Source organism: Grammomys surdaster, unplaced genomic scaffold, assembly GCF_004785775.1.
Source record: "Grammomys surdaster isolate TR1022 unplaced genomic scaffold, NIH_TR_1.0 126121, whole genome shotgun sequence".
Classification (NCBI taxonomy): Eukaryota; Metazoa; Chordata; class Mammalia; order Rodentia; family Muridae; genus Grammomys; species Grammomys surdaster.
The window spans coordinates 793,562-819,358 of NW_021620929.1; the positions used below are offsets into that span (position 1 = coordinate 793,562).

General features: G+C 37.9%; 1 protein-coding gene across 2 annotated transcripts in view; it reads right to left on the reverse strand.

The window, feature by feature from the left end:
* Cpeb4 (cytoplasmic polyadenylation element binding protein 4) overlaps nt 1–25,797 on the reverse strand; it is a 62,322-nt gene that overhangs the window by 29,221 nt on the left and 7,304 nt on the right. For both annotated transcript variants that reach the window (XM_028756436.1, XM_028756435.1), the window contains exon 2: nt 11,903–11,984. In XM_028756436.1, the coding sequence (XP_028612269.1) occupies nt 11,903–11,984 (82 nt within the window). The remainder of the gene's footprint in view (nt 1–11,902; nt 11,985–25,797) is intronic.

Sequence of the window (25,797 nt, forward strand, 5' to 3'; positions counted from 1 at the left end):
ACTTCTCTGAAGCTATCTCTTCCTCTATGGCAGCAAACTCTTTGAAAACAGACTTATAGTCTTAGATTACAGAACCCAGGCACAGAAAAGTACTCAGTAATCAGCTGCTGGGTGAATGGGGGTGTGGGGGGGGGCACAAGGTGGTGATGTCTCTGCCTTAGAAGATATAGGAAAAAGGATAAAATCACAGTCTTGTAATTTACTTCATATTGCTGAATATTAGGGACACAGAGGTCCCTATTTCCATTTATAGGCATTGGTGAGAGAGTCCTAAAATAAGCTCTGTAGAGTGATAAAACCCCACTACCCCTAGTGTATGGTAGTAGTTCAGCAACTAATAGCAATTCCTTCCCCGTCTCCAACAATGGCCAAGGATAAGCAATGATTTTCCACCTTCACGAGAAAGGACACCAGGCAGTTTCTTCTGTCTAACAAGTACTAAACTGGAATTTTAGAGAAGGCAATAGTAATCCAGGGAACTTTTGGCTTCAGAGAATTAGGAGTTTACTAGCATCTTTGGTTGTAAACAGGGATGTACATCTTTTCTGAGAAAAAAGAGAAGACAAAACGCAAGCACTGCCTTTTATTATAACTAGCACAGTAGCAGGATTTCAGGGAAGGGAAACATCAAAACTCACCTTCAGTGACGAGTAGTAATATAAATAACAGGCACCTTTTGGTACCAAAACCTCAAATTCCAATTTTAAATTGTAATAGGACAGTGGAAAACAAGACTGTAAAAGTCAATGTAATACATTTTTACAGAATGAAAGACTACCGACTGTGATTCAAGGCAGCTGTAAAGTTCCAAGGTCTAAAAGCAACTAAGAGTTCCAGGCAGAAGGGAATGTCTGCAGAGAAGCTACCAAGGAGCTGACCTAATTAAGGAATTCAAAAGATTTCCAACTGCCAGGAAAGCTAACAACAAACCAGCAAGCAGGAAGGCTATTTTTATCCTTGCCAGAAGCCTTCTTGACTCTGGATGCGGCAGTGAGAGGACACAGCAACAGGGTGACTTGCCTTAAGAGGATGTTATGATACCAGTGATTAATGACTAAAGTTTAAGTTAAAAAAAAAAGGCATGTTTTTTGTCCAATTAAAGCAGCCATAGCTGGTTAAAAAGGAGGGGAAGGTATAATCTAATGGGAAGAAAAGTAAAAAAACAAACAAACAAAACAAACAAACAAAAACAGACCAACAAGCAAGGGAAGGGAAAGCAGTGGGTCTGAGTCACCTAGGGAACAGGCCACATAGGCCCCAGGGCAGCCCAAGGCATCAGAATCTGGCTAGAACACCAGGCTCCATTCTGTAGCAGGGAGTCAGACAGTGTTAGGCCCACACCTTCTATAGAAGATTATCATGAATCATGATAATACATATTTTAAATTGAATTCCTAAACTGAAGCTAAGAAATATTAATGCCTACTCCATGTAAGCACGTAAAGCCACACTTGCTTACATTTTATGTTCACGTCCTTCTTTCCGGGCACACTACAAATGCTTGAGCCTCAGGCACGAGGCTATGCTCCTTTCAGTGACCCTCTCTCCCTTACTGGGAAACTGAGTAACTTTAGCTTTGAGATGTTGTTTTACCCTTCTGGGCTTTACCTGTTTTCAATTATAAACTAGAGATCACAAAATTCAGAGAAAAAGTTCCTGTAAGGTTTTAGGTTGGAGATAATTAATTCTCCGAAGAGCAGAGAATTAAAAAGAGACAGTACCAGTAGTACCCTCCCACTTGGGCATGTACATCAACACTGCTGTCCACAGTGACCAAGTTACTTCAAAGCAGAAACACATAGTGGAAGGGATCTCACAGAATATGAACATGTGCAATCTTTGGGAGCTGGAAGAGGTAGGAGCCAAATGTAGGAGACCTCCAAGCCACATGGCTATGTCTCAGGATTATCAGAGCTGTCCCCATTCTTCTAGAACTGTCTCAAATGACAAATATTGCTTCAAATACAGAAGAAGCTCCAAAATGCTACGTGTTTGAGATGGCAATGTAAGGTAAGTGAGCCTGTACATTCCCATTCTCCTTCCCTCTCCTCTAGTTTTCTCCCTTCATAGCACTGTGCTCTTTTGGATTCTAGGGAACATCCTAACAGCAGAAGCAGAAAGCACAACAATTAGAGAAGTTCTTTAGAACTACCTCACAATCTTTAATAAATATTAAGACCTATTACAAGGAAACATTTCATAGTGACTTCACTACATAACAAAGACTCCTAGCTCTACCTTACCCAGAACACAAAAACAAAACAACTAAAACCTTAGTAAAACTCAAGCAAAAGCCCAAACTAACACTTCCTTCTAGAGAAGTGGTGGTTCTCAATCTTCTTAATGCTGTGACCCTTTAATACAGTTAGTTCCTCATGTTGTGGTGACCCCCCAACCATAAATTTTCATTGCTACTTCATGACAGTAATTTTGCTACTGAGCAGTAGTAGTTCCTAAGACCATTAGAATTTTGTGTTTTCTGATGGTTGCGACCCACAGATTGAGAACTCCTGTGTTAGCCTATAATAAACTTCTTGAAATATTTAGAAATAATAAGAAACATATAGACCTGGCTCTCTGATTACCAGTAATGAGGCCTTGTGTCAATGGCTTTTCTCTAGACCTTATTTTCCTTACTTATAAATGAAAGGGTGGAACTTAACAATCTTTAAATTACCATCAGCCATCTGTACATGACATTAAAAGATTTGACAGTGTTTAGCATTGAGAAGCTTGCAGAAAGAATATAATCTGAAACTTGTCAAGGTTAAATCAATTAGTTATGTGAAGATTTTGGCCCTAGACTAGTGGTTCTCAACCTGTGGGTCCTGACCCTTTTAGAGGTTACACATCAGATATTCCGCATAGCAGATATAACAGTAGTGAAATTACAGTTATGAAGTAGCAACAAAATAATTTTATGGCTGGGAAGTTATCACAACATGAGGAACTGTATTAAAGGGTCACAGCATTAGGAAGGTTGAGAACTACTGAGTGAACAGCTTCTGATCATCGGGGTAAGATCGGCTGACTTAAACATGTCTGTTTACTCAATCATGCCAGACGTTCATTATTCAGAATTTTATATCCAGTAGACATTTTTAGATTTGTTTCAAGTTATTTATAGCTTCTATTAGTCAGGACTATTTTTCAGAACAAAGGCTGCACTCTATTGCTAATTTCTTGGGCACTAAAAAGGTTAGTTGACTCCTCTTTTCTTTTTTGGTTTTTCGAGACAGGGTTTCTCTGTGTAGCCCTGGCTGTCCTGGAACTCACTCTGTAGACCAGGCTGGCCTCAAACTCAGAAATCCGCCTGCCTCTGCCTCCCAAGTGCTGGGATTAAAGGTGTGCGCCACCACTGCACATGGACTCCTCTTTTCTGATATATAGCCCTGACATCTATGTAACCCTGGGGCTCCAGAAAGATTCTAGAACTACCTTCCCTTCAGGGTCTACCTGGGCTGTTTTCCAGGCAACTCAGAATAAAACAAAACCCAGCTTTTAGAGTTGGATACACTAGTGTGAGACTGAATTCAGAACCAGCCCACTAGATTAATGAAGCTCGGGAGGGAGCACTGCCATCCCCATGTATTTTTTCAGAGTAGTAACCAATTTAAAACTAGTTAAGCTTATTCAAATTGTATTGCTGGACAGGAACAATTTGCTGGGTTTTGATGTTGTTTGTTTTCCTCCTAAGTTTTGGTACTGAGTACATGGGCACCATGAAATAAAAAAGAAATATAAGTCAGGAGTAAACAGCTGATAAAGAATTAACTGCACACAATATTTAGGTAACTATCCCAAGCAGATCAGGAACATTTTTAAAAATGTCATAAGTGTGTATGAGTACACAGTGTGTACGTTAGTGTAGTGTGTATGCAGGTGGTGCTTACACAGAGGCCAGAGGAGGATATCAGGTGTCCTGTTCTCTCGTTCTCCTGCCTTACCCTCAGAGACAGGTCTCCTGTCGAACCTGGAGCTAAACTGACACAGTTAATGAGTGGGCACATGACTACTTCTGGCTTGCTACAGGGGTTCAGATCTGAACTCAGGTCTTCGCGTGCATGACAAGGGCTCTTACCCACTGAGCCATTTCTCTCTTTCCAGGAAGTAATTTCTTCGTACTATGGACTGCTCTTTCCTTGATGTAGCTGTTAACTGCAAAAGGAATCTTGTTTTCATGACCGGTATGAACCAGGCAACATGGTTCCCTTGCCAAACCCCCCAATACGACAGGTGGGGTGATACACCATGACCGAGGGAGGCCCGAGGACTGTTGGTCAGAGATGAGACAACAAGGTATTCCTAAATGGGTGCGTGTGTACGGGACTGTCTTATTAGCTCTCGGGAAATGCACTAGCAAGAATACCTCTATGTAAGTGTTTCATAGAAACTTCTGAGAAGGAAAAAATAGACAAATAAGTGTCATAATCAAAAAGTGTACAGAGCACACATTAATGCAGACAGGAAGTGACAGCAGCATGGGGCTGTACAATTCTGAACCCCTTTTCTTGTTTACACAGCAGAAGTCTTCATATTTATCACTAACAAACTGCTAACACTATCTGAAAGCTTGCTAAAATATTACTCAGTTTTCACTTGTAAATGGAGAATACTACTATTTTGTCCATCTATCTGGTATAAGCCATGCTTATTTAAGCTACATTCAATACTTAAGGTGGCAGTGTAAAAACACTAAATTATTTGCAATGTGTTACTTTACCAGTGCTTGTTATCTCAAAAGTGTCTACCAAATCTGGCTTGTACCTTTATCAGAGCATCACCCCCCCCCCCCTTCTCCACTTAAACAAAATTAAGTCACAGCAGCCATAGGAGTCCTAGTGAGGCTGAAAATAATAATGTTCTGAAGTAACTTTTAGAAAATGCTTATGATCATTAACCTTCTAATAACATAAAGGGTTTAGTATTACTATTCCTCTGCCCTGACCCTCCTTACCCTCACCTGCCATCCAGCTAAAGTCAGAGCTGTGGCATTGTTCTAAGGTGACTAGGACCACTCAATTTTTGCAGGCTCAAAATAGGATTCTTTGTGCTCAATGTTCAAGAAGAAAACAGGGGACTCCTTAGGCAGTTTTGACCTCACATTATGGATGACATAAGATAAATTTCTGCTTTGTGACAACTCATTACATAATTTTTAGAATAAAAATAAGCATCAAATATTCTATCACAGACGTATGGCACAGGAGAGCGGATCACTACTCCCAATGTGTATATGCAAGCAGGACACAAGCGGGTCTGAGGGTAAACAGGATGTGTGTGCTCTGTGCAACTAGTTCAGTTCGGAAGCACAGTGGGGATGTGACAATTCAATTCCACTCGCAAATCAATGTTCAACATCACATGTCCCTCTTACCTAGGCCAATCCCTAGTCTCTCCTCCTCTACTTTTTTTAAAAAGATAGAAACCCCCAAATCTGAAAGAGTGAACCAGCATGCTCACAGTCTATTTCTGCTGACATGTCGATAGAGGTATCCAATAAATCCTGATCAGAAGTAACCCTGGAAACTAGCGCTGCTCAGAGTTCTGCCCACCCCAGCAACGACTCAAGGAAACCCACCCAGCTCCTCTTCCTCATAGTGAGTGCTGCTGGCTCCACCCAGCCTAGGTACCACCAGCCCAAGAGAAGGCTATTCAGGATGTTCCACTTCCCTGGCAAGGAAAGGGAAAGTGTAGAGGAGGAAAGAGCCTTCATTTCAAACCACCTGCACACGAAGCTAATTGTAGTCTAGTGGAAACTATACCCTTTGCTATGTCTCTCACTCCATTACTCAGGAGACTTTTAGAAGTAAGGCTATTTTCTACTTTGGAAACTTTGACCACTCCCCTGCTCAGCTGCTTTGAGTTACTTGGTATCATCCAAAGGGGAGAAGAAACCAGTGTTCTCAGAAGGCTGGGTCCCATAAGCAGGAGGCTGCTTGGCTGAGTCTGAATTCCACATACATGTAATGTTTAAGACTCCCCCAATTTTCCAGAAGACATTTGATAACATAAATAGTAATCTAGTTGAGAGGGGAATTTGGTTGTGAGTCCAAGATAAATTAGTTGTGTTTTGCCCTGTTCTTTTTGGATCTTCTTCATGGCAGTTTGTATCTTGTCTGCTATATGCCCCTTAAAGGAAAGTGTCTAACACTTTAAAATGGTTGGTAGAGCGAGGGGGCAGTGACCTGTCTTCATACAGAGAGAGGCCAACATTTAAATAGAAAAAGGAGCAAATACCATACACACACACACACACACACACACACACACACATCATACGCACTTATAATAAGACTGAAAATTAAACATTATGTTAAAGCCTAGCCTGCTTTCATGGGAACTCCATTTTTGAAAGTTTTGTTTATGGCCAAATTATCTCAGGTACATAAGACATGACACAAATAAATACCAACTATAGTCCTCATTCAATAGCTTTCAGTAGGTAGTCTAGCATTCTCTCAGAATCAGAACCTACATGAAATCAAGTCGAAGGCCTCAGCATTATCAGTATACATCACCTATTCTCTAAAACAGAGAACTAAGTGACTACAATTTGGAGCATAAAAATATTAAGAGAACTGTAGACAAGAAAGGTTTGCCAGACATTATTTAATCTCTCCCAAAAAGTAGCACTAAATTCACTTTCTCTGAATGACAAAGATAAAGAATTTGCATAATTACCCTAACCACCACTCATATGAAATTAATGAAACAAGCATTATGCACCGAACTTCAACTGAATTTCATGATTTTCTCCTAAAGAGATTATTATAAATTGTTTTGCTCAGCAACAAAGAAAAGAGGCATAGGTGGAATCACCACTTGCCCATGCAGTTAATCTTTTGTTTAAGGGGAAAAAATGTACAATAATGAAAATAGTGGGGAAAGATCCTGAGATTTAATATATAAAGAAATAGAAAAACATCCACAGTATTTAAAGTGGAAGGTCACAACACCTTTGGCAATCAGGAATTAAAATGCGGAACATTCTTGTTCATAGTTCTTAAATCCTTATAAATTATGAAGTAAGTGAGGCAGAAACATGCATCACATACATTTCTAACAGGGTCCTTAGGCACGGAAGGTTTCATACAACAGGCACTACAAATAACCATTATTGCTTACATGCAGATTTAGCATTTGACATGCCTGACACACACACATAAGAATCACTGCTAATAAGTATGTTAAGTCTCGTTTCTCCCAAAAATTCAAAGCAAAATTTATTCTATTTATTCTAAAATAATACAAAAGACTCCATTTTCATTACATTCAAAGGAAAAATATGGTATTGACTCATAATTTAGTTAATAATTGAAGAACAATTGCAGTGTTGCAAGACTTATGGACTGCACCTGTTCTTGCAGTAATCTTGCTGTTTAATTTGCTTTCTAGTGAAATGAAGCAAATTGTATATTAAATTGCCTTTATACATCAGATTTAAAATATTCAATCACTATTAGGAAATGGAATTGTCTGGCATATTCTAATTCTGTCTCTTTATCCAATGCATCTGACTCTATCCCATAAACTACTTCCTACGTCATTCCTACTTCCCCTTATTCCTTGCACATGCTGAGGGAGAACGCTCCATGACTGTTAAAGGTCTTACTATACACACACAAGAGAGAAACACATTTCATGACAACTTCGTATGTCCAACCTATGCTTCAGAAGGCTGAAAACAGCTGTGTTCAGGTTTGGCTCTGATCTGCTACTCTCTTCTAAAAAGTACCAATGTCGAAGGCAAGAAAAAAAGCACAGTAAATATCAGTATCACCTGGACATCTAAATAGGCGTGCATTGCTTGTTCCTGATAATCTAACAGTATTAGAGACTACTGTGCTCAAGGTGCCACGTGGGGAAATCACAACTCACAGACTCAGGCTCTTGGCGTATGAGACTGGGTGTGGAACGAAGAAAACAAAATTGGTCTGTGGAGACAAGATTCTGTGGATTGTCACTGCCACTGGTTACAGAGAAGGCAATACAGTTTCCAGGATAAAAATAATGTAAGGACTTGCCAACTGACCTCAGCAATGACACAAAGATAAAGCCTACGGAGGACCCTTTTCTCCCCAAACACCTAAGCCTCTGGCACGGAGCAAATGATAGGAACTTAAAAGCTCTTTAAAAAGCAGTATTTAAAAATTATTTTAAAACCATACAAAGCTCTGATACTCATGATCAAATGAAAGCTAAGTCCTTCTGAACATCTGTTTTGAAGAAACCAGTTGGAATCAACAACACATTCATAAGAACATTCCAGCATTGCCTTTGAAGCCCCTAGACACAATCAAATGTCTTATTTGTTGATGGCAAAAATAAAAAATGTTAACTCCTGTACCAAAGAAATATTTTCCTAAACAGAAAATGCAATTCTCCTTTGTAACTTTTTTCCTCATTTAAACTAAAATATGCAGCAACAATGACTCACATTATAGTGCCTGCATTAATTTTAGGCTTTATGATTTAAACACAGATATCTAGGAGGAACTACAGATAAGAGATAAATAAATGAGGTCATTCATGTTCTATGGAATTATTCTAATACAAAACCAGTCCAAATGCAAAATGTCTTTGTATGATTAAATCTTTAGCATTACTGTCAAGTTAAAATTTACATTTTTCTAAGAGGTATGCTGATCTCACAGAATGAATGGTGATTTTCTGCCCTGTTGCTGAAGAAGGAGCACTAGGAGGATGATTTATTGTCTATATGGGCTGGCAGGATTTAGTGCCTGACTTAGAGGACAATGAATTGTTTCTAAGGCAAAGGTAATGATCACTTTTAAAGAAAATCTTAAGATAGAATCACTATTAGAACCAAGCATCGCTGTATGAAAGGCTCTAGCTCAAAGAGGAGGCTGCAGGAGAATAGGCAGTGCTCTGGACGGAGCCACATTTCATAGTGAAGACTGCACTGACACAAGGCTTAGGACTCTTTAAAGCCAAGCAGAACTATAAATTGGTTTTAGGCTCATGCCTCCATCCATGAATTCTTCCTTGCTTTTTAAAAGAAAAAAAAGTGAAGTTTTATAGTTACAATTTTGGAATTTTGTTTCTTTAAAAAACACAGAAATATTATAAGACTATGCTTTCCTTCTAATCCCAGGTGTGAGATACCGTGCTGCTTCAGACTGTCCCCAGCAGCTGTCTGTAGCTTGTGCTCTAGGATTTGGCTTGTGTTCTTTGTGGTGGTTGTGCCAGCTGCAGAGAGTTTCTGCGACTATGTGACATTTGGAATTCTGGAGACTTTTCAGAGGGTCTATAAAAGCTAGGGCTCCAAGTGGGCAGGGTGTTGTTGGTTGTTGTGTGCAAAAAAGGAAACAAGAAGAAATGAGATATCCTGACAGCAAAGATCAAACTTGCCCCAAGGACCTCACGTGCCTGATCTGCAGGAAGTACTCTAATGATACCGTCACCCTCTTTCCATACCCTGACTCCTCAGGGAGCTTTCTCCTCTCCCCTTCATTCTTTTCTCTCTTATCACGTGTTAGAGGTTTGACAGGGTAGAATAAAGAAGAACCAACAAAGTAGCAAAAGACAGCTACCAGGTTCATTTAATACTGAAATGAACTGAACCTGTCTTCCTCACGTGATAAGGACAATGAAAGACTTAGTAGATAACAGTAAAATCCACTTTAATTCTTGAGTGTCTTCCAGAGCCAGGCCATATGTTGTCTCTGACAGATACATGCTGCCATGTAAACCCCACTATCATCAGCAGAGCTGGAAGGACAGTTGACTCTAGGGCTGTTCTTGCATGCCACCTTGCTACAGCCCCACAGCCTCCTTATGCTCCCACGTTAGACCATCTCCACAGATTTTTTTCTGTCACTTAACTTTTGATTTCCCATACAGAATCAGCTGAAGAGACCTAAGTAAGTATTAGTGTGAATAAATTTTATATAGAATACAAAATAAATGTGAAGCTTATGCAATAATTTATCAAACTAAAAAAGAAAAATTAACCTTAGATATCCTGGGTAAACCTGATAAACCAAAGAAATCTTTCAGTTAATTATACAATGTGTGCAAGCCTCTTTATATTTAAATCCTAGTTAGAGACTTGCTTCCCAGAAACATAACCTAACAAACTGTACCTACTGCTGTTCGACTGACTTTCCCCAACATCTAGTACAAGGGAGGTTCTCAAGAACCTGCTGTAAGAATCTAGTAAACAATTTTTTTAAAGTGTCCTTTACAAATCTTTCCTGTAAATAATTTTTACAGTGATTATAGACTCATAAGTTACAAAAGGTACTACAGAGAAACCTTCATATATCCTTTATTCTATGTCCCTAAACTGGTAATCTCTTACAGAGTACAAAAGTAGGAAATCAACATTTCTCTTTGAGCTACTTTGAAAAAGTACAATTTTCTGATGCTAATAATGCCTTAGACTTTCCTCATTTTTATGACAAAAGAGAAAGTGGAAAAGGCTGAGTTACAGTCATACTAAAACCAGAAAATTCTGAAAGAGCATCTGTCTTCACATACGGAATGTGATCTTAAAACATGTACCCAGAATCCCACAGGGCATTCAGTAAGGACCTTCAAAATATTCCTAAACAACTTCAAAATGTCCTTATTTCTAAGCAACTTATGAGATGGATGAATATACACATTATGTCTAATATCTGCAGGACACACAAAGATTCCTTATGGGGGATAAGGTAGCTGTTGAAGAGGGAGGAAAGAGAGAAAGAGAGAGAGAGAGAGAGAGAGAGAGAAAGAGAGAGAGAGAGAGAGTGAGTGAGTGTGTGTGTGTGTGTGTGTATGTGTGATGGGGTGGATATGACCATATTTAAAAAATTAAAATCAAATAGTTCTGAAGGAAAAATAAGTTTATTCTTAAAGATTTTACTTTATCAGTGATATGACATGCTAACTAACCTCTGGGAAAATGGGCTAGGTTAGTCAGCATTGCAACAGGTTATCCTGCCTCAGTGCATCCAGTGCTTCCTAGTAAACTGAGATTCTTACAAGGAAAAAGGTTTCCTTTTGTGTAGTTTTCATAAGGAGTCCAGAGAACACCTACTCTGACAATTATCAAGCTGGCTACATGGTCACATGATCTAAGACATTAAACGAGAACATGATAAATCCATATCCCATGTATGAGGTGGGGTCCATGCTTGTGTATTTAATTTCTAAGGCTCCAAATGATTGTGAGTCTCTTAGCAAGGAGAAGAAAAGGGCCTTGTGAGACTAGGTGCCTTATTACAGACTATAACATAGCTAATCACTAACAAACTTGAGACCAGAATTCAAGCAGGAAGAGTATTTTTTTTAAATCATCATATACAGAAAAAAAATTAACTATAAAAGATTTTAATCAGAAATTGTGGGCCATTTTTTAAGTTGTAAAACTAAGCCAAAAGTCACCAACATGTAAATTCTCCCTAGTTATGTAGTTACTGTCACATTTTAGAACTTCTAGGGTTCTGAGAAGGTTTTTGTCTGTCACACACCAGTGGTGTGTATGGTCTTTAGTTAACTGCCCACTCTTAGCAGTAAGGACTCATTCAGTACTCTAAGTTGGTATCAAAATGGGTTCTACTGCAGATGCTCATCAAATAAATATGATTTTCTTTTTTGGTTTTTCGAGACAGGGTTTCTCTGTGTAGTCCTGGCTGTCCTGGAACTCACTCTGTAGACCAGGCTGGCCTCGAACTCAGAAATCCGCCTGCTTCTGCCTCCCAAGTGCTGGGATTAAAGGCGTGCACCAACACTGCCCAGCATAAGTATGACTTTTTAACAAAAAGTTTATGTATAGAATTGATACAACTTACTAGATACAATGACTTCATAGTAATAATATTGCTTACTAGAATAAGTAGATAATACACTTTTAACTATTACTAAAATAGAATAGTTCTATTTCTTAACTTACCTTTAATGGAATCATTTTCAGCTCTCATTATGTCAATGAGTGAGCTCTCCAGTGAGTGCATGTCAAATGTCCTGGGGCGATCCTGTAAATACAAATAGTCACAGACCACTTTTAAAATAGTATTCTAAGCTTTGGAGATAGCACAGCAGCAGAGTACTAGTATGTGTTGAGGCTCAGTTCCAAGTAATCCCCTCCCCCACATTTACCTACTCAAGAGAAAACAAGCTGCATTTAGCAGGACATATCCTAGCACTTCCAAAAACATCAAGATGCACAAAAATGCACAGAGCTCATTAGGGACTGATTTTATTTCTGACAAGAATTCAACAAAAGCATCACTTTTATTAATAAAGCCTAAACCATTAAAATGAGCCTTCGTCTTAAGAACAGTAATAAATGTAAAAGAAAGCTAATCTTCTCCACCACTTAAAACTAGATTAATAGGGTAAACCTTTCTAAACTGTTCCAATAGCTCTCTATCAAGCTGGCAGATCCCTGAAACACAATGCACAGCCAACTGAATAAGTCTCAGATTCAGCCAGTCAAATGCGGTTCTTATTCAGTGAGAGACTCTGTCTCAAAAACAAAGCAAGAGAGAGATGGGGGGAAGAAACCTGATGGACACACAGATACACACACACACACACACACACACACTCCTACCATAACCAAAGCATATACTATACCACAAATACGTGTACAAATAAAAAAATAGTGATTTCGATAGAATCTTCCCTCTCCACGAATTATGATAGAATAATGACACTAGACACTGCTTTCCTCGCAATGACAGAGCTTGCTTTAAGAATGAAGCTTGTCCACTTATTCTCTCCAACATAAAAAGGCATTTATTCTTTAAAAACAGCCTTAGCCGGGCAGTGGTGGCGCATGCCTTTAATCCCAGCACTTGGGAGGCAGAGGCAGGTGGATTTCTGAGTTCAAGGCCAGCCTGGTCTACAGAGTGAGTTCCAGGACAGCCCGGGCTATACAGAGAAACCCTGTCTCAAAAAACAAAAAACAAACAAACAAAAAAAAAACCAAAAAAAAAAATTAAAAAAAACCCTAGCCTTATTTCAGATGGAGGACAAAGGACAATGAGTAGACTGGGTACCTGGACAAGAAACTCCAAATCTGCCTCAGTGCCTATTTATTTGCCAAGCTGGGCTAGACTTTGCTGCCATTGAAGTTTGAGAGAGTGTGGAGCCTGCCCACCTTAATCAAGTCTCCTTCCAGAGTAAGAAATCAGAAAAGTTACAACCACTCTACTGTGCTAGTGTTCCTCAGATGAAGGGAATTATGTAGCAATGACGAAAACTGAAGCTCAGCTTGAGAAGTTAAAGTGCATGGAAAGGTTTTAACTGAGAGAGGAAGTGATAATAAAGACATCTGAGCCCTCACCCTGACCCAAAGACCACTGAGTCTCAGGAGGACTTTCCCTTGCTCCCCGGAATCTGACTAGCTCTGCACCTCTCTGCAGTTACTCAGACTTTTCACTTAGTCTCTGTGTTTTCTTGGTAGTAAACTCAGGTCTTATGAATGCTAAGAATCCACATAGCTCTGAGTTACTTATTAACTCACTCTCAGCTTGTTTAAAAACAAAAACAAAGTTAACCAACCAACCAACACCCCCTCACCCCCAATCTTTTAATTCAGCGCCTTAGACTGTTCTGCCTTGCTCTTGATTTTATTTTCACTTGCTGGGACATTTCCTTTTTTTTTTTTTTTTTTTTTTTTTACTTTGATATCTAACTTGTAGGCTAACAGGGCCTATCTTCCACTCAAGATGATTTTCTAATTAACCTGGCATTTCTTCTCTCTTCTTCTGTGACACTTTGCACTATACTTCTGGGAAATAGAAACACTCCTCCTTATCCTGCCCCTACCATGTAGATACTCAGCAATGGTCAATGAACAAATGGTCTTCTGATACTCTGCAGTTTAGGGAGTCCAGGTACAGTTACATCGGGATCCAATCCAATATTAGAAGAGAGAATGTTGCAGAATTGCCTCTAGGGGTGGGAGATTTGGGGTAAGAATGAGGATAAGAATTGGGGTGGGGTGCCACTCACTCTAGAAATGATTTGTCTACCCTTTTCTGATTTTTCCTCCTCAGCTTCCTTTATCAATTAGATCTTCCAGAAATAGGAATACAGACAGAATTAGATTTTCTAAGCTACAGAATGTGTAAAAGGGGAGACTGCTCAAATTTTTAAGCCTTCAAGTGCAACACAACATCAAACCCTTTACTGCAATTTCTTTTGGAAGTGAAATGGATCTGAGGCATAAGGCAAGGGTTGGAAGTCAACACCAACTCACACTACCTCCATCCATAGCAGCTGGATTTTTCTTCTTTCCAGCAGACTATGAACTATGCCTATATCTAGGTCATCTACCAAAGCCATAGTCAGTGCAAAGCATTCACCTGCTATATTCTCTGACAAGGTCCTAAGGGCAGGATCTGTTTTACATCAAATGCTTCCAGTAGGATGTCTATACCATATGTCCCACTGCAGCACTGACCTCAAATGGGTGATGGTGAGCCAAGTTAGTCCTGCCACTTTGCCATACAGGGCTACCTAGAAAGGCTCGATGTTGATGTCTTTGTTGAAATATTATTTTCTTGGTGTCCATGCTGTGAACTGGGTTAAGGAGCACTGCCCATCCTTCTGTATCACTATGCATCAAGCACATCTACTGGATGCAGGAACTCAAAATGATTGGTAAAACCACATGAAGGTGAATGTCTTCAAGTGAGCTTTAGGCATGTGAAATATTTATTCTCTTTTTCTCTGTCTTAAGGTTTGTTTATACATTGCCCATTACAGGTGTGCATTTCCATTTGACAAAATGAATGACAGAGCAAACAACTTACTCACTCTTTTCCATGGAACTAAAGCAGTACCAGCTTTGTGAATTTCCAGAATTTGCATTTTGCCAATCAAAAAATGAAAAGAAGCAGCTGATACAGAATATAACCATGGTTTTGTGTGGCTTCTTTTATAAAAGCTACTTCTGGTAAGTCAAGAAAGCTTCTGTTTGCTAATGGGACACTAGTAAATGATTTAATAAACTTACTTAAAACTTTACTAAGTAAAAAACTTAGTAAACAACTCCATCTCTGCTCAGGCCCCAAGTATCCTGTCTGGAGCACTGACTTCTACTACAGTTAGTAACCACTGACTGTAACTGGAAAAGTCTGTCAAACTAGAGTAACAGTGAGATTCACTATAAGCTACATTTATAGAACACTTGTTTCCTTAGTGCTCTGGTAATTCAAGGGGTCAAAAGGCACATATTTTGTCAAGTTAGCTTTTTATTAATGGTGATTCAAAGTTTATCATTCTTAATTTTCTCCTTTGGTGATCTTTTCTATTTTTAACATTTAATTTTTTAACAGTCCTGTCTTGTGCTAACAGGAAGTAGGTAGAATGACAGAAATACATTAGTAAGGCCAGCACATAGGAACAGAGCAAACAATGTCACTTTTCCTACTCAAAGTTGAGTTTATCAAGGAGGGTTTGATTTCCTTTTTTCTTCCCTTTTGCCTCTTTCAACTACAAAATGGACCACATATAATTGCTGATTACTTTCTAGGATCTATTTCCCAGAAAGTATCTGTAAAATAGAAAATTTATCAAGTGACAGCTCTTTTTAATTGTCCTTGAGCCAATGACCAAAACACAAACACCATTCTAAGTCAGTGCAATGAGTATTAGACACAAGGAAGCCTCAACTTTCGCAGGACATTGCTGTCCTGCAGAAGGCTTTCCTGGTCCAGAAAAAGAAGGAATTTCATTAGATGTCTACTGTCTTTTCCTAGAACAAAATGCTTTTCAATTGTTTGTATTTGCAGATCTGGCAATCGAATCTGAGGTTTTCCATGTGCTAGGCAAGTGTTCTGGTAAGGCGTTACAGCCTCAATCAGTTTTCTTCTTTTGGTTTGCCAATATTGTAACTGTCTGAGCTTGAAAAGGATGTGTATTTTATCAATTTTGACAACTATGTTAAAAACAAAAGATGTGGATTTAAATCACTACTCAAAGTTCACTTTTAGTCTACAAAAGGTAGAGGTCATTGAGAGAAAGAAATTGAATGCTTTCTTTCTTAGATACTAGAAACTGAACCTGAGGCCTCCTGTGGGGTTAAGAAGAAAAAGAAAGAAAAAAAAATTACCATAGAACTATAGCTCTAGCCCTCTTTAACAGGGTTAACTAGTCCATTATGCAAACATAAAGCAAAATAACAAGCTTTTTAAAAATTTACCTATTTGATTTGTTGGAGAAGATAAAATATATTGTAAAAATTAAACAACACACTCCCCACCACCAACAAATATATTTGTTTCACACTACCTTCGCCAAGCTCCCTTGGGAGAAAGTTGAACTTCTCTGACTGAGAAGTACCCACAATCAGTCTGTGTACTGCATCAGCACTGTCTTAATTACAAGCCTGAGACTTCCTAAGTTAGAATCTGTTATTCCCATATAATAATAAAAGCTAAGACTAAGGAAAATTTATACAATTTACTGCATAGGCAAGTCCCTGCTGAGTTCAACAGCACAGCTATGAGTCAAGCCTCATTCCAAAGCCAGTGGCACTACCTTAGACAAGGTAATCATCACAGGACTACTAAAATTTATTTACAAAGTGGGGGAGGAGGATTGTTTAAAGGACTCTGAGGGCATCCATATGTCAAATGTCTGAAAAACAGTAAGTACTCAAATAGTGCTCAACAGCAACAACAACAAGTGAACAAAATGTGTAATGGTGACAGGGATGCAACAGAAATCTGAAAAGACTTCAGAACACAAAGCTCTGTCTCTCCTGCTCCCCATGGGATGACAGTTAGGTAAAGAATACACATTATATCCATGACAAACAAACTGGCAGGTTATCAGCTGCAAACCAAATTAGCAGAACTGGTTCCAATACTAATAATGCTGGCAGCTAATTTCAAATATTAGATGCACACTCTCACTTATCCCTCACAAAAGCTTTATATAATCTGGTATATTCAATTATCTCCTTTCACAGACGAAAAAACAAGCTTACAGTGACAGAATGACTTTATCATGTCAGGTATGTAGAATTTGAATCCAGGCCTGTAGCTCTACCCTATGAACTTAATAATTACCCAGAAATATGAAAGAACACCAACAATATCAAGGCTCCACAAACATCTTTATTGCAATTTTCTGACTTCACTTTATTTTGTAATCTTATAGGTTTACTTTTAAGATAGATTCTTCTTGTATAGTAGCTCCCGCTGACCTCTAGCTCTTTTTTAAACCACATTTTCAATTGTTTCCTTTGTGTGCATGTTGGGATGTATGCCATGATACACATGTTGAGATCAGAGAGAACCTGCAGGAGTCAGTTCTCTCCTTCAACTCAGGTAATTAATCAGGCTTGACAGAGGTGCCTTTGCCTACTGAGTGGTCTTGTATAATCATGATAGCCTCCAACTCTTAATCCTCCTGCCTCAGCTTATCAAGTGCTAGGATTTCAGGTACAGTACCACTAGACCTCACTTGTTACACTTTGTTATACTTAACACTAAGTTGCATGTAAGTAACTGGTCTCACTATGCAACCATCTGGCCTAGAGCTCTCTATGTAGACAAAGCTGGCTTCAAACCCATAGAGCTCCACCTGTCTCTGCTCCCTGAGCGCTGGGGTTAATAGTGCACACTACCACACTCAGCCATCGTGTTTTATACTCAGCATCACCTGGGGGTCTTGTTTAAGAACAGACTACTGAGTCACCCCAACTAGAGCCTAAGAATCACACTTCTGACAAGTCTCCATATGAGACTAGGGACAATACATTAAAATCTACTAATTAAACAATCACATCAGCAGATTATTTTCTTTAGCTATTTGGGGGTGTAGTTTGCATCTTATTATCCCAAGTAACTGTATATGGTCCATCTTAAGTAAGCTACAAGAAACATTTTAAGTTTCCTTATAAAGAGAGGGGCTTTGTTCTCCAAACTGAAAAATCCCAAACTCTATAGCACATACCTTCAGAAAATACAAACCAAGTTCAATTTCAACAAATGGGAAGCTGCTTTTAAAGAAAGCAGGTAGTTCACCACTAACAGCAAACAAAACACAAACCTGGCACCTAGACTATCACTATTAACTCTGGAATCTATAATCTGTTATTTTAGGCACATCATTCCTTTTTCACCTAACAACATAGCATATCTGCCTTCAGACATTTATTAATTAATGTGTCTCCTCTCAAAACTGTTGGTCAAATGCCCCATGAGCCATCCTCATTTAAAAAGACAGGTGGCGCACATGCTCATTTGTCTTTGGTTAAGATTCTTAGATTTCCTTTCATCAGACTCCTCTTTAGTTAAAATTCACGGCCTACCATTAAGGTGCTGTGTAGCACATTCTGCTCCGTACTGTTTACCAAATGTGACCTCATCATACACCAAGTTGAATCTTTGTGTAAAATATCAGTACCTACCACTTATTAAACATTATGGATTTCCTTGAAAATCAGTTATAGAGGGAAATTATTACCTCTGTCAATCCCTAGGATTAGAGACCCTTAAGGCATATTTTTCTCGTGTTTTACTCTTACTTAAAGGGAAATCCATGTTTACTAGGTAAGAACAACAGGCCATCATGTTATACAGTTTGTACTGGATGTTGTTTTGTGTTCAGAGATTCTGTCTTCAGACTCAATCTTCTCATTTAAATATATCCCATGCTAACCACTACCACCACTCTTTATTGGCTCTTTTTATAAACATGAATCCCTGCATTTGAGTGCTACCAGACTGGTATGATACACAAAATATAATTACTTGGATGTAACCAGATTAGTAAAAGTCCAAGCCAAAATCCAACTCTCTACTTTCTTCCTTCCCTTCCTATGATCACTTTCAGCCTGCTCTTAATCCATATCAGGCTGTGGAAGTTTCTCTTTCTCACTTAAATTTTCCCTAGTGAAGAAGGAAAAAGAAAATATTTTGGTTCAAAAGGAAAGTCTATGCCAGTGTGTCAGCTGCCAAAACAAATAGGAAGCTTGAGAAGCTCTGGGAGAGCTCATAGTTAATCAAAGCTAACTATGGGAGTTTTAATCCAAGATTTTCCAAAATATAAATATTCGTCTTGGATGAAATGCTATTTATGTCCACAAATCACAAAGAGGTGACTGTACAGTTAGCCTTCAGGACTCTGCTTCCAAAAGGCCTCTCACCGCAGCACAGAGTACACTTCTTTCCCTAGAGTCCCTCAACACTGTCAGGCTGCATCAGATAGACAGGCTGCTGCTTATCTTCCTGGACAGGACTACAATCTTCCCACAGTACAGGTACAGCTTGCTATAAATCTACTGCCACCAATAAAGTAAGATGCCACCTTGTTCCTCCTAGCTCTGAGCTACATTTTTCACACAAACCATGTATCATTTATCTGCATTAGTTTCTTACAAGTACCATGTGGAGTCACTAGCTGCTGCTATCCCATTTTAGGACTATGAAGCTTAAAGTCACACTGTAGGTGGTGTGAAGTCTAGCCTCAGAAGACTTAGTTTTTAAAAATCTATTTAAATAAGTCGTTTCATAACCTAAAATGTTCATTAGCGACATCCACAAGGTATACAATTCTTTGTTGGGTCTGCATGACCTGGATGCAGGTAAGTGGATGCAGGGGTTGACATAAAAGAGGTAATTATGTAATGTGAAGAGGAGCAAGGTAAAGACACTTACTAGCGCCTCATATTTCTTCAGAGTCTGTACTTTCTCATCATAACACCTTCAACAAAGGTAAAGAGTCTTGCTTACATTACTAAATATTTCCTCACAGAATTCTAAACTATAGATGAATCACTTTGCTCAGCTCATAAACCATTTGGTTTCCATGTGAACTGATAAATCAGAAGATCTCTTTAGAAAGCCTGAGAAAACTGCCTTTTACTATAAAAAATCCTTAAAGAGATTTTTTAAAAAAGTTGTTGCCACTTATTTGAATTAAAAAACAAAACTGGTAATTTAAATTCCATTAGTTCAATGGACTTCCTCCTTCTTGGCTATTTAGTCATTCTAACCTTGCTTGGAAGAAAAAAATAGTTTATTCTAAGACTTGATTTTAAATCTTTACTTACTGGATAAGGAATCTTGACACTCTTCTCTCTCTCTCTCTCTCTCTCTCTCTCTCTCTCTCTCTCTCTCTCTCCCTCCCCCTCCCTCTCCCTCTCCCTCCCTTTCTCTCTCTTTCACACACACACACACACACACACACACACACACACACACACACACACAATCTCTGTAAGCTATAAGATTGTGATGAGGGACTAAGAAGATGGCTGGGGTAAGAGCACTTGCTTTGCAGGCATGGGGACCTGAGCTCAAAGTGCCCACATGGAAAGCTAGGCACACTGCTTTTACGTCTCGTTTCCTTCTGTTGGATTGCCTTGTCCAATTTTGATATGATGTTTTTTCCTTTATCTTATATCTTATTTGGTTATGTTTGGTGGTTATCTCTTACAAATCTGTTCTTTTCTAGTGATAGACAAAAAAAAAAAAGGAGTAGACTCAGATGAAGGGAAGGAAAGGAGGAACTGGGAGGGGAAACTATATCAGGACATATTGTATGAGAAAAGAATATATTTTCAATAAAAGAAAAAAAGAAAAAATCTAGGATCTATAAATAAAATTAAAAGAAAAAAAAAAGCTAGGCACAACTTCATGTGCCTGTAACTTCAAACACTGTGAGGTAGCCAGATCCCAGGAGTTAGCTGGCCAGCCAGCCTGGCCAAAATGGTGAAGCTTCCTGTACAATGAGAGGCCTTATCTCCCCAACATCCTCCTCTGGCCTGTGCATGTGTGCACATGGGCATCTGCTCCTGCACACTCATATGCATGTACACACACAAATAGAAAACAGGTAAGAAATAAAAGAGACATGGTGTGTGAAAGTGAGGCCTGATGGCTGCCAGCTAGCAGGCACACTCAGTATACATCCTGCATTCCTTCTCTCTGTGGTAGACGAGAAGAGAGTACACAAGATACATTTTGAAACAGGCTTCTGGCATATCTGAATAGTCCAGTTGTTCCTTGCTTTACTACGGCCAGTTTCATACAGGCTATCATAATAAACCTAAACCTCTGCATCCAAAAATATAACAGGCAATGCTCTTCTATTTAACAAGCTACTCACCACAAGAGGTCATTACTATCAAAAAAGTAAACAAAACTAAAATGCTGCCCTAGAGACTAAGTTGGGTCATAAAGACACATGGAAGACCCTAATCAGCTGTGAGTTTCCCTTCTCCATGTCTGCCAGGCCAGTTCAGGGCCCAGTTAGCAGAGAGCCTACAAACCAAAATGTACAATTTTTATGCCTAAGCTGGAACTTATGTTTTACAACCCTTGATATCTCTTTCTTTTTTGTGACTCTTGACAATGATGACAAAAAGCACCAATGCTCAGCTTCCAGCAAGGCTACCCCATATTCATAGTCTCCTAAGCAGAACAAACTCCTCAACTCACAAGAACAAAATAGGAAGTTCCAAGATTGTACTCTTCATGAGAAGGCCCTCTTCAGCCAGACAAATATTTCTACTACAACCCAGTAAAAGTGAATACCTGTATATTGAAAGAGAGGTGAATGAATAAGGTTTGAAGCACTCCACAGGCCTTCAAAAGACCTCAAATCCCTGAATTCCTTTTATAAACACAGAAAAACAATCCCCAAAGCACAGCCCAGTCCTGTTCTTTTGAATTCTTCTCAGATATTATACCTAAAATTCCACAGAAGCCTAGAATTAGAAGAAGGCCAAAATTAAAAGAATATCATACTCTAGATTGTACAGATACCAGTAGCTGATTTGTTGCTTTAATTGAGCTTATCTTATTTACTCTTTTTGATGTCTCAGAAACAGATGAGGCCACTGGTGTTTGTGGGAATAAACACTAGGCTAAGTAAGGAAAACAGGCTGAGCAGGCATGACAGAAATGTCATCAGTATCTTTAAAAGACCCTTGGAAGATAACTCTTTGTATATCCTCTAAAGACTTTGTATCTTTGAGAAGAGTGTTCTTTCACAATGAAATCTCACCATGTCTAGGAACTGCTTTAAGATACATGGCAGAGTTTATAGCGTAGGTGAAAGGATCACCCAGGAGCCAGTGACTGCTGAAGCCATGTGACATGTACATGGGAGTTCAGAACACTATTTTGTGTAGTCAGTGTTTAAAATTTTCCATAATAAATTATTAAAAATCACATGGGGGAGAAAACCTTATCAAAAAGGGGGATAATGTCACCAATTAGATACTGTATTTATGTTCAGAAAAATAAAGATTATTAGCCCAAGTTCCACTATTATTTATGGCAACAATTTTATGTTTAAAGTTTCAATTCACTTATAAAAATATTCTTTAAAATTAAGTTTAATTATCATGTACCAGTAATACAATGATTTCCACATTTAAATGACATTTATTTATTTAGTGTGGGGGTGTACACACATAGGTACAGGAGCATGAGTGCCATGAATCCGTCATAGAGATCAGAAGATAAAATTGAAGGAGTCAGTTTTCTTCTTCTCCCATGAAGGTTCTATGGATCAAACAGGTCACCAGGTTTGGTGGCTGATGCATGTACACACTGAGCCGCCACCTCACCAGCTGGTTTTTTTTTTTTTGACATTTAAAGAAATTGCTATTGACAAAAATAGTACATTTTTAAAAGATTTATTCTATATTCATGTGTGTGTGAATATGTGTGTGTGTATGTGTGTGTGTATATGTGTGCATGCAAGTACATGTATACAGGTGCCCAAAGAGGCCAAACAAAAGAGGGCATTGGATCCCTCAGAGCTAGATTTAAAGGGAGTTGTGATACACCTACCATGGGGGCTGGGAATAGAACTCAAGTCTTCTGAAGAGTAAAAAGTATTCTTTACCAATGATCCATCTTTCTCCAGTCATTATTTTTCAAAATTAATGTAGGTATGTGCATGTGCTATGCATGCATGCACAAATGCTATAGTAGGGTGCATGTTTGAAAAGCAGAGGACAGCTTGTAGGAGTTGGCTATTTCCTTCTACCTCATGGATTTCAGGAATCTAACTCATATCATCAGTCTTGGCTATAGGTCCTTTCACCTGCTGAGCCAACTTGCTGGCCCTGACTAATATTGCTATTGAAAATCTTGTTTTCCCTTAATAACAGAATCTTCTGGAAGACAAATATTATATATAATCTCATTTTATTCTCAAAAGGGCCAGAGGAAAAAATAAAAAAGGAAGAATCAGGAAAGTAGCATGCTTGTCTTGGGTTATATGACTAGTAAGTACTTACAGTCCAGATCTGACTTATTACAGTTAAGATTATTTTAGGAGTAGAAATATTCTTTAGGTCACAGACAACAAAATGACCCTATATGTTTTACTAGCTAGTACCATGAACCTCTTAAGTAGATACATCCTTCTAGGTTTCCTGAAAGAACTATTATTTAAAATGTTACATGATACTTTAAAGACAAGTATGGCTTTGAAACAACTAATACTAAAAGGTTAACCATACCTTACTTTAGGTGTATAAAAATGACTTGGTATATCAAAAAATACTCAGCAAATTCAAATTTGTCCAGCCTTGGAAAAGTACAATATGGGAAGTACTTACATAGTATATATATAGCTTTAAAGTTTAATAATTTGGCCCATAAACACGAGACAGGCATTTATCACCATACCTGTTGCTTAAAACTTTCAATAAAGCAACTCTATGCAAAAATCTTTCAAAATACTGAATGATACAAGCTGATTAATACTAGTCAAAGTTTAAATAATTGATTGGTTTTTTTTTTTGGACATGAAGCAGGACCAGAATTCTGCTATTCAAAGGTTTGTACTGAATTGGATTATTAAAAGTTTTAGGCACCAGGAATGGTAGTAAATGCTTGTAATTTAAGAAATTGGGAAGCAGATACAGGAGATCACAGGCTCAAGACAAGCCTAGGCTACATAGTAAGTCCCAGGTCACCCTGGACTATACAGAGATACTCTGTCTAAAATATGAAAATGAACTTTACTATGTGTTGTTTTAAATACTATAATATATATATTAAAGGATTCATAAATTAAATTTATATATTAATAAAACAATATATTTAATAGAAAATGTGTAACTTTTCAGAAGTTGGAAATAGTATCATTGATTTAAACTGCATATATTTTTCATATATTCATATATAATATTAAAACATTATGTTATACTATTTTATTATAATTTAATTTATTTTATACTTTAATTTTTAGCATAAATTTATTGAGCAACTGTTATGAAATAGGTACAGGACTCTCATAAAAATGATTTGATAATATATTTATAATCTCTCTTTAACCTTTTCTAATGTTTGAGTAATATTTAGCATGCATTTTTTAACATTATAAGGAAATAATAAACTAACCTAATAGTTTAATTCCATTTTAATCCAGGAGCTAACTGATTAAACTTTAAGGCAAACTAAAAGATTCAAGTTTAGGCATAACAGAAGTGATATGTAAATGTGACCATTACTAAAATAGAAATTTCCAAAATTTCCATATTTGGAAATTTGTAATATTTGGAAATTTGTAAATAAATTCTTGAATAAGCTACTTTGTATACCTGTAAACATTTCTTATATATACTGTGACCAAATGGTATCACTAAAGGCAAACTTTAAATCAAAGCTTTACATATATATACATATATATATATATATGTATTTCTAAAAGTTGCTTTTTTGAGAAAATTTGTAAGTGTTCAATGATCTCTCTCTCCCAGGTTGCATGTGTAGCTGATTGTAAAGGTGTGTTCTGAGAAACAAAGCACGAACAATAAGATACACAATACAGAGTGTGTTCAGAATTTCTCAGAGAAACCCTAGCTACATTTGTAATTATCTTTACAATTTTACTCAACATTTGAAAGGCACATTTTCAATTTTAGCATGACCACATATTTAAGGTGCCTTACAATAATCCTTCACCATTATTATCTTAATAAGGAATCAGCCTCCAAAATTTAAGGGACTTACTCCAGGCCATTCAGTTTGGGTTCAGAATCAAATTTAATTATGTCTCAGTCCAACTACAGTTCAGCCTCACATTAATAGTCTTTCCCAGTAGTTATTCATATTTCCCATTCAGAAGCTGACTTAGATAATAATATATACAATCTTATCTAGCTACCAGTTATTTTCTAAAATTAGAAAATGTACCTCCATCTCTTTCCAGTAACATAAAATGTGAAGAAAGCTACACTAAATTAAATTATAAAATATGTATCCTGCCCTAAACAGATCAGGCCAAAACTGTCTTTTGATTTCTGCAACACATCTTTGAATAGTTCAAATGAAATAAAATGAACATTTGTTACAAAAAGTTAAAAGAGAAAAACAGTCATACTGGGTGTGGCTTGTGACCTTGAAGTGAAGAATGTTGTTCATACTATCTTATCTGTGATGAGACCAAAAGCCCAGGTATATATAGTACAGTGTTGGAAACAACATGACAGCATGACCACATATTTAAGCTTTCAAGATTATTTTCACTCTACCAAGACAGAGAAGTTGAAAGAAAAATGAATTTAGACTGTAAAATTCAAACATAAGCCTAAGTTAATTTTAAGAGTACTTTTAACTGTTTCTTTCTCAGGAGAACCACTGAAGATTATTCTCAAACACTTGCCCTGGTGAATGACCTTTCTACTTTTAATTAGCAATAACCATATTCACTAGGCTTGCAATAAGTAAACTTTTCCTGATAGGTTTTTGAACAATTTTTGATCATATTTCATGGTTTCCCTGAACACACAGACACACTCAAAATATGGTTTAAAAATCTACCCTGGTGGCTAGAGAGAAGGCTTGGTGGATAAGA